Source organism: Anguilla anguilla, chromosome 1 (genome assembly GCF_013347855.1).
Source record: "Anguilla anguilla isolate fAngAng1 chromosome 1, fAngAng1.pri, whole genome shotgun sequence".
NCBI classification, from domain to species: domain Eukaryota; kingdom Metazoa; phylum Chordata; class Actinopteri; order Anguilliformes; family Anguillidae; genus Anguilla; species Anguilla anguilla.
Window position 1 is genome coordinate 33626932 of NC_049201.1, and position 9593 is coordinate 33636524.

The 9593-nt window shown below is 38.3% G+C and overlaps 1 protein-coding gene across 11 annotated transcripts in view; it reads right to left on the reverse strand.

Annotated features, from left to right (window-relative positions):
- LOC118234553 (afadin-like) overlaps positions 1 to 8984 on the reverse strand; it is a 210204-nt gene extending 201220 nt beyond the window's left edge. For 7 of the 11 annotated variants that reach the window (XM_035431242.1, XM_035431215.1, XM_035431198.1 and 4 more), the window contains exon 1: positions 8499 to 8983. In XM_035431242.1, coding sequence (XP_035287133.1) covers positions 8499 to 8600 — 102 coding nt within the window. In that variant the 5' untranslated portion in view covers positions 8601 to 8983. Of the gene's footprint in view, positions 1 to 8498 lie in introns of all 11 variants that reach the window. The other 4 variants (XM_035431235.1, XM_035431224.1, XM_035431207.1 and 1 more) reach the window with 2 other exon arrangements.
- Positions 8985 to 9593: the final 609 nt, after the last annotated feature.

Sequence of the window (9593 nt, forward strand, 5' to 3'; positions counted from 1 at the left end):
CACTTAAGGTCTTGGGATTTATAATTATGTATCTTAGCTTTTATCTTCTCGGCCAGGAATATATTTGGTAGCTCTTATTTGAACCTTTTCCAAAGCCTCTGTATCTTTCTTGTAGTACCGTCCCCAGAACTGCACACAATACTCCAAGTGTGATCTAAAAAATGTATTGTATAAGATAAGTAGAACTTTCCTGGATTTATACTCAATACTTTTGGCAATATTTCCCAGCATCCTGTTGGCCTTTTTTTTTACTGCTACAGCACTGTGCCTAGATTCTTACTCCCAAGTCTTTTTCAAATTGAGCACATTCCAATTTTGTTCCTCCCAAAAATAAATCCTGCCAAATGCATAAATTTATAACTTTAATAAATGTCCATGTCAAGGTCATTGATATAAATGACAAAGAGAAGTGGTTCCAGCACCGATCCTTGTGGGACTCCACTTCCCACAGTTGCCTGCACAGATAATATCCCTGCTACTGCTACTCTTTGTGTTCTACCCTGTAGCCAGTTCTGAATACATTCTGAAATATGTACTCAAATTCCTACTGTCTACTAGGTTTGCCACAGTTACCGGTGTTACACGGTGTTCGAGCATACACCGATTAAATTACTTGCCCACCACCCCCACCGTCGTTTTGCTTTTTTTTTTATAGAAATAAAACCCATTTAGTTCATTTTTGCATATCAGCACCCACGTTCATCAAATAAAAAAACTCTAATTTGCAAAATACCAAGCGTGTTATCAATACTCAGAGTGAGAGCACCTATTATCGACCACCTTCGTTCGACAGACAGGAAAACATAAACAGATTTGCAACTATAAATGAAATAGGCGAAATATCGGTAACAACATGTACGTAGTTATGTAGGAAAAATGTCCTTCTAATCTTCCAGTGGTTATTTTTTCAGTACTTCCGTGATTTTTTTCTGTGCCAGCAATTAAGTCAGAGGTGGTCCAGCGCTAGCTTTTGGTTGCTAAGGGGACGCGTATCGACCACCCCATATAAATGAATGGAACTAGACATAAATTTGCTAGCATACTGTATAAGTGTCCTATCTTGCGTATTTGAGATTAATATGAGAAAGGGTGGTCGCTATCAGCACGTCTAGGAATCCGTACATATTTACAGTAACCCAAGTCGCAGGACGCAAAATAGCCGTTAGGAAAGCAGTTTGAAATTATGAAGCAACGTCTGCGCTATTGCTTTTAATGGGTCGCAATGAGATAATTCTGAGCGTGTTGCTTGTCTTAAAGTTGATATTGTAAATAAGGCTGTATTAATATAACTAATTGTGTAAATGTATGAAGTTGTTTTTTTACATTTAGACAGTTTAATTATGTGTATTTTTACAGGACTTACATTTTAATAGGTAATGATGTCCAGTTCTCACTCATAAATACAAAGTAAATACACTAGCGGTTCAGATGGTCGATACACGTCCCCCCCCTCGGGTGATCAATAATAGGTGCTCTCACTCTCGTTGGATGACAGACGCTACAATTATAAACTGAAAGTGTCTGCTCCGTCCGCGCATGCAGTGGAGTCGCAGCACAGAGTAGCAGAGTCAGATTCATGTTGGTTTTCCTGGCAAAGAACATGTAAAGCACTGTCACCAGTTGCCAATTTATTTAAATTTTCTTTCTTTTTTTCATTTTGAAAAGCCTGTTGACTTTTGCCATTTATCTTGCATTACGCTACAATGTAGAAGGCTTTGTTTTTTTTATTCGTTTCTTATTTATTTGGTTCCTTTTTGAATTTGTTATTTATTTATTTGGTTCCATAGTGTTTGGTAATTGCACTTGTTTTTACTATGTATATTATTTAAAACTTTGTGTAATTTATTTGTTATTTTATATTACAGCACGGGTATGCCTAGGCAAAGCCGTCATCCGTCTTATTCGTTTTGTTAATAAAAGTTCTATTTCTATGTTTAATATAAGAGTTTGTCATTGCACTTTGTTTTATTGTTGTGTTTTTCATTCAAAAATAATAAAGAACCAACCTTCTAAGCATTCGTGTTGTTCAAAGTAAGGGGAAGATCTAAAGATCTAACGTTAAAGATCAAAATAAGCGCTCTACATATATTGAGCGTCATCGACGAATATTTTGTAAAATGTCCGGTGTTACCGGTAAAACCGGTGTTGTCATGAGTTTATTAACCGGAGGGAAAATATCCTCACCGTGGCATCCTTACTGTCTACATTTTGATAATAACTCTCTCGTAGTACCTTACCAATCCCTTATCTTGTATATAGTATCATAACCCTTGTTATAATCAAAACACTTGGCAGCTTCTTCAAAGAATACCAGAAGGTTTGTCAGACATGACCTTCCCTTAGGAAAACCACGCTGGCTATCTCTTAGGATGTTGCTATTTTCAAGAAATACTTCTAACATGTCTCTAAAGATAGATTCCAGTATTTTACATGTGACGCAGGTTACTGGCAGGCCTGTAGTTTCCTGGATCAGTATGGTCCCCTTTCTTATATATTTGTATAATATTACCTTGCTTCCCGTTCTCAGGTATTTCTCCAGTTTGTAAAGACTGCCTAAAAATACCTGCCAGTGGCCAGAGTACCTTTGAATATATGGCATTAGGGTCTGCTGCCTTATTTGTATTTAGCTTATGTCATTTATCCAGTACTTCTTCGTCCTTCATCTGAATATCTAGTAATACATTCTGAGTACTGAATATGCATTCTGTTTTATTAGTAACCTCTTCTCTAGTAAAACTCTCAACAAAATAACTAAAATAATTTAAGGCATCAGCAATATCTTTATTCTTATAAAGTAATGCTTCTTCTTTCTTCATGCACCTGATTTCCTCCTTCACTTTCCTTTTCCTACTACAGTATTGAAAGAAACATTCAGGATTATCTTGGGCAATATTCAACACTATTCAGCCTTATTACTCTCAGTGCTGTCGTTTTTATATATCTTATACAGTTCATTTTTTTCCTCAAACTCTCCCGAGATTGATTTCCCTCTTGTAGGCAGACTGACATACTGTGCCAAAAAGGTCATTTACAACATCTAAAATTCTTCCTCACTCTTTCCACATCATGTCATCAATTCCCAATTAATATCAGGGTAATTGAAGTCACCCATAATAATAGTCTCACTTCCTGACAAGCTTGTTTTGTTTCCAAAGAGCTTTGAATTCACACTACTGGCGGCTGGTAACACACGACTACCGTAAGGCCCTTTTCATGTTCCCCTATCAGCTTAATCCAAATATCCTCACTAGTCAATTTCTGGAATTTCCTGCACATTCAAATTTTCTTTTATATAGAGAGCTAGAGCTTCCCCCACCTCTAACTGGATCTATCCCTCCTAATGCGTTTGTACCCCCTATATTATATTGAAAGATTTCATTGGTGTTCACACTATTACAGGAAGTCTTGACAGCTTCCATTCGGCCAGTCTGCACCTCCTTACCCTTTTCGCTCTTAGATCTCCCTGCCCCCCAAGTCCCTACTTTAAATAATATAATTCAACCCTAAGCATACGCTGTCCCAATGCAGCAGTACCCCTCCTTTTCAGCGGGTTTACCAAATGGTTTAAATGAACAATAGTTCCTTCATAACTTATCTGTAACGTACTGTTCTATTATATTTGAAATGCAATTTCACACCCAGAGGAGACATTAGGGATTGGATTAACTAGTTAAACCATCATTTTTTGTGTAAAAAATGTATTGACTACATATTTTCACAGTGAACATGAGCCTCTTTCTGGGCTTTCACCATTGACAATGGGATGGGCGGGGTTTCAAGTTTTTTATGCAACCAGGCGTTGCAGTTCACTTTAGCCACTGGAAAAAAGGCTTCAAAAATTTAAGTGGGGATAGCGGCATGATTAGTTTGAATGAAACCACATGACCACGTTTCCTTTCCAGTTCTTAAACTGGAAACATAGGCTGTGTTCGAAACCGCATACTATCTGTACTCATCATACTAATTGTGACGTAAATTGAGAGTTCATTTCACATTCACATTGCATAATATTTTCTTTCAGCGTACGCAAAAAGTTCCAAGATGTACACTAAGGCTGCACCATCCATCACCTTCAGCGAATGGAATTCTTCATAACTTTTAAAATGCAGAAATCGAATGATCACTAAATCTATTCATGTAAGATGCAGTGTGCAGCGTGAGTGATACTTGACCAAATAATAAAACGCACACGCAAACACAGGCACACAAACTGATATGATGGGTTGCAATTTGCAAAGACTCCAGAGTAGAAGCATCTGCTCTTCTACTGCATTTGTGGACACACACAAACACACTTGATAGCGGAATCTAACTTTAGTTAGGTACCACGAAACCTGTGTATTTTCTCCATATGGATGCTCTGAGGTGAAACTGATAGGTTACCCTGCAGTGGGGTTGCTCCTGGCTGGGAAACAATTGTGAATTCCAAGTTAGGGGGGAGAACTGAAAATACATAGCCTAGTTAACTTGGTTAAAAACCTTTTTCATGTCTAGCAGGGTTTACAAGCTATATCCTGTGAGTGCTACATTCTAAGCTGAAAATTCTCCCTCTTAATTCTGATTATATGCTGTAGTAGTCTATGCTCGCAGTTCGTCTGTCTCCCTGCCCTCCTGCTTTCGCAAAACTGGGATTACAGATATAAAAACCCTGTTTTATATTGTAGTGATCCTCCTGAGGCTGCCTTGCTGCCCCCTGGCCTTTTTCTTGGGTTGGTCACTAAATCAATGGCTGGGATTCTGTAAATTCCTGCTTTTGATCCACTAATAGTAGGCTGTAAATTACACGTGTATGCCTACTATTGCTATACACCCCATACCCATTTAACGTAAGCTACCAGTGGTACTTCTTCAGAGATAAATATAAACGGCAAAGTTCAAAGTAGCATTTCATGGATTGGAAATATTTGTCTTTTTCACTTTGTGTTTGAGGGAACACTCTCTTTGGGGTGTATGAGAGATGCTTGTGGTTCTTCGGTGGTGTTATGTCTTGTGCAAGCGTTGTAACTGTGACATTCGTATTACCCTGCGCGACGTTGTGACACTGTGTGGTTAGGTTTGTTGACACTATATAACCACATTTTCCCCGTATTGTTACGCTACTCTTGCACTCGCAAACCAGTCAAACTATACCTACAGGTATGTGGCAACTCTAAAGAATGGGTATGTGGTATTTTGTGTATAAACTCTTGGTACATTAATTAAAAAAACATAAATGAAGACAGTAATGACTATAAGTGGAATATTTAGACAGATACTGAGAGCAATGACATTAGATGGTTATCCAGCGGTTCATATTGTAATGGTTGCAAGCGGTGCTAGCTAGCCACTATTTAGGGAATTCTTGTAAATCTAATGAGGTGGTTTCTAGTTGTGTTTAAACATGTTTTAAATTGGCTACTGATGACCACAGGTCCGTGGCACGGTTAAGTAACCAAAACATGTACATACTAGCTGTTATGCTAACTGTCTTAGTACGTTGTGCATAGTAGGGAAGAACGGGGTAAGTTGCCACACGGGTAAGTTATCACACTGTTCATACCTCCAACAGAAGAGTCGCTATCTCAAAAATCAAATAGCTACTTTGTGTGACAACAAGTTCTATGGTCAACTTCCTGTTCACATGTAGTCAAAGTCACTCTATTCTGAGGTGAGCACAATTTTCTTATTTTTCACCTTCAAATTAAGAAAATGACACTTTACATTTTATGTAATAAAACTTTGTTAGGTATGAATGTTAAAAATTATATTTTTGTACTGAGTAGAGGAGACATTAAAGTGTCTGTTGATACTTTAGCTGCAGTCCTATGTTGAGCTAACCTTCATATTTAGCCAACATTAGCACACATGTCAGTTTGGGGCAAGTTATCTCAGTGACAACTTGCCCCAGTATAAATAGGCACATAGAACATGCTCAAAAAACAGTGTGATATTGTGATATTTTGAAGGAAGGAAGGAATAGAATAAATAAACTTTATTAATCCCCAGAGAGAGACACTATGGAAGGAAGGAAGGAAGGAAGGTGGTTTGAAATTATGAAGGAAAGACAGAGAATGGCAGCACACCACCTGATATAATGTTAAAGGCAGTGAGGCAGGTGAAGTTGCAAAAGAAATCAATCAGGAGTACAGCGAGGGATTTTGGGATAAATTACCGTACTCTGACTCTGTATTGTCAAAAAGGTTCCCACAGAAGAAGTAGAAAGTCAGGCAACCATGCCAACAACAGTGGTTGGCTATTGAAAGCCACAGCAGGTTTTTTCACCTGATTTGGAGATGCAGCTTGTTCAATACATTGTGACATAGCAATATACCAATATACCTAGCACCTCAGGCCAGGCAATTTATGTGTGCCAGAACTGTAACTCCAAAGATGAGTCTGATTAGTCAGATATGGATGTTGTTTGTTGTTATTTACGGATGATTGTTTTTTTTGTATGTTCTTTAATGATGTTGAATTTGGTATTGAATTTGAAATTTAAAAATCAATATTCACAATTAAGTAGTTGTGTTTTTATTTGTTGATAATCCAATGTGACAACTTACCCGACATAGTGTGACAACTTACCCGCTGATGGGGCAAGTTGTCACAAGTGCGCACACTGTATTTAACTGTCTACAACTTTGTACTGAAATAAGATATGAAGATGTAATGAATACAAAATATGTACCCAAGACTTCTTTCTTTCATTTGGTATGACATGTATACCATTGTGATGTATTGTGCCCAGTCAATGTAAGAAAGAGTGAAAAATGTGACAGCATGCCCCGCTCTCCCCTACTTAGAATGTAGTATGTAGTAAGTTAGGCCTGAAACATACTCTGCATAAGTACGCAAACACAGAGGCTTCAAGCTATGCAATGTCAATTTCAGGCATGTCACCTGAAATTCTTAACTTAACGCAAGCGCGAGTTGCAGTTTCAAGCGTGGCAGCAAGGGGCATTATAGTAGATGACATCAGGTTGAAGCAGTCTTCTTAGATTTGTGCTTTTTTTCTGCGTGACTGACGTTAGGAAGCCAGGAAGGATGGTGGAATCATTTGAAGAGAAGCCAATATCTGCCCTCTAGTGCATATGCCTTTTAAACTTCCAGTCAGCAAAAAGTAAGAAGATAAGCATGTGAACGATGTTTCCCACGTTGCAACCACTTCACATATACGCAGCGCAAGAAAATTCAAGTTATGTTTCCCGCCTTATGCAGTTCTATGCTGCAGCCTCAGAGTCGTTGGCGGCAAAAAAAAGGCATAAGGAGCCGGCTAACCCTCTGAGGCTCTCCGCTAGCTATTTTCCTGGGGAACCCCTGATACGTCTTGATTTTTTTTAAATCCAACTCCCGAACACACACTAGTATATTGAAACTAAAACTTCCCATTGTATAGGTATTGCAGAAAATAGATCTATGTTAACAGAAGGCATGGTGTTAGCAAGTAGCCAATTTCATTAGCCTACCTCCGCTAAAACATTTACATTAAAAGAAAACTGTAAAAAAAAAAAATTAAATAATCGGAACTAAAATGATAGGCAGTTCCTCTCCAGAAATGGATAGGCCTACTACAAACGTACATTTCACTGCAGTGTTTCAACGATGCAGCAGCTTGTTCAGGAATTTAAAAGAGTAGGGGGCGTGGCAAACATTACAAAATTACGTCATTATCTAATATCTGCATCCTTTATAAATTTCTACTTGGGTTACCCGTTTACACTAAATCCTACTATCGTGTAGAAGATAATCTGGAACTAACAAGGCAAGCTTTAGCTTCATGTTTATTGTATGATTTGTACACATAACATATATATTAGATATCATATTCTATTAGCCTATATAGAATATGATAATTCAAGCCAGTAATAGCCTACACTATGTAGGATCGGATCCGAGGCCTGCTGGGGGCAATATAGTCTACTGAATATATGACATTAAAATAAAATAAAAAACGCACCGAAAGGTATTCACTAGTTTATACACGCGGAGCCCTTTTTTCTTTTTTTAAAAGTACTACAAAATGAAGGTGGTTTTCCATTTGCAAAACCAATTTTTTGTGTCAGCAAATCGGCTCAACCCCACTATTTTACGGATGAACATCATTATCATAACCAGAATGTAATGTAAGTGTCGCCCATCCCAGTTAATAGGACTATGAAACCAGGTGCAACTGCTAACCTTGCACGGTATTGTCCTTGTCTGTGGCACAAAATAGCTAGGCTAGCCCGAGGACTTACACAAGAGCTACCGCTTTACCAAGCTGGCTGCAATACAGATTATACTGCGACAGACTAGTTTAATTACCGTTAATGAAAATGATGGGTTACACAGCTATTCTCTGCAGTCTGATACATTCACTTTGATATTTATTTAGCCTACGTGTGCAGAACTACAAATCGTGCAAAGCTTTAGTCACTCCCATTCCGTAAATTGGATAGCTAACACCCCGCACACGAGATGCATCTCCTGTCCGGTTGTCCCGGTGCGGCCTGCAGCTCCCGGAAGGTCCAGGGACTCACCTCCGTGGGCTGACTGATTTCGAACAGGTCAAGTCGGTTGGCATTCCAGTGGTTAATGATGTCGGCTAGTTTGCGCCGCTCCGCCTCCCGGTTCCCCGACATTGTCAACAGTGAATGACAGTGCTGCAGGAATATATCCTTTCGTCAACAATTAAGTTAGTCCTATAGGTTACCTGTGGCCGGTGTTCTGTAATCGAATTAGCAAAGTGAAACGTTCAGCACCACCTAATTTTTGGCCTCATAAACAGCTAGCTACCGTACATTTCTCGCGTCCTTGTTCCTCGCTGCTGTTTTCCCGTCTCCCCATCGGTTCCTCTTTTTCTCTTTTCACACTCTGTTTTCTATCCCTGTGAAGCGTTATCCCTTTCTCGATGCGCGCCCCCGACCATCGTTACTACACGTCGTGCACTGGCATGGTGCTGCACGTCGCTTGCAACAGCCTCAGCATCTGATTAGCCGACGTAATTAAAAAAGCTCACCATTGAAACAGTCAATTTGTCTTCGTTTTTATTTTGATTTAAAGACGATTTTGTATCCCAGGATTACGAGGGAAAAATTGCAATTGCTAGAGGCTAGGTCTTTTTAAAAAATATTTTTTCAGAACTATGCTAAAATTCTTGCCTGTCAAATATGCCCTTTGGTACAGTGGCCTTATTTTTTCTGAAGCAAATTGCAGGGTACCAATTAATAGTTTTGAAAAAATTACATTTGCTTTCAAACCAAGTATTATTAATAAACTCTTTCATTTAGTACATTATAAAAAGTCTATATGTTCTGTTGTTCTTGGTAGTGTCTCATAATATATTATTCTCTCTCCCTACAGTGAATAGAGGATTGATTCTTAATTGTTAACATATTTCTGGGTAAATGTGATTTGGTTATGAGTCACTTGTTTGTTAATTATTGGTTGCAGTTAATCACTGATACTGATGGAGACTAACGGTATGAGAATTTAATGAAATGTAGTAATTATGAAATGTAGCAATAAGAGATTGAAGTAAATTACATTAAATAAATGGTGAACTCATACATATGGGAAGGTGTAATGATTATAGGCTACTTGTTTCACACAAATTATTTCAATTTTTTTTGTTT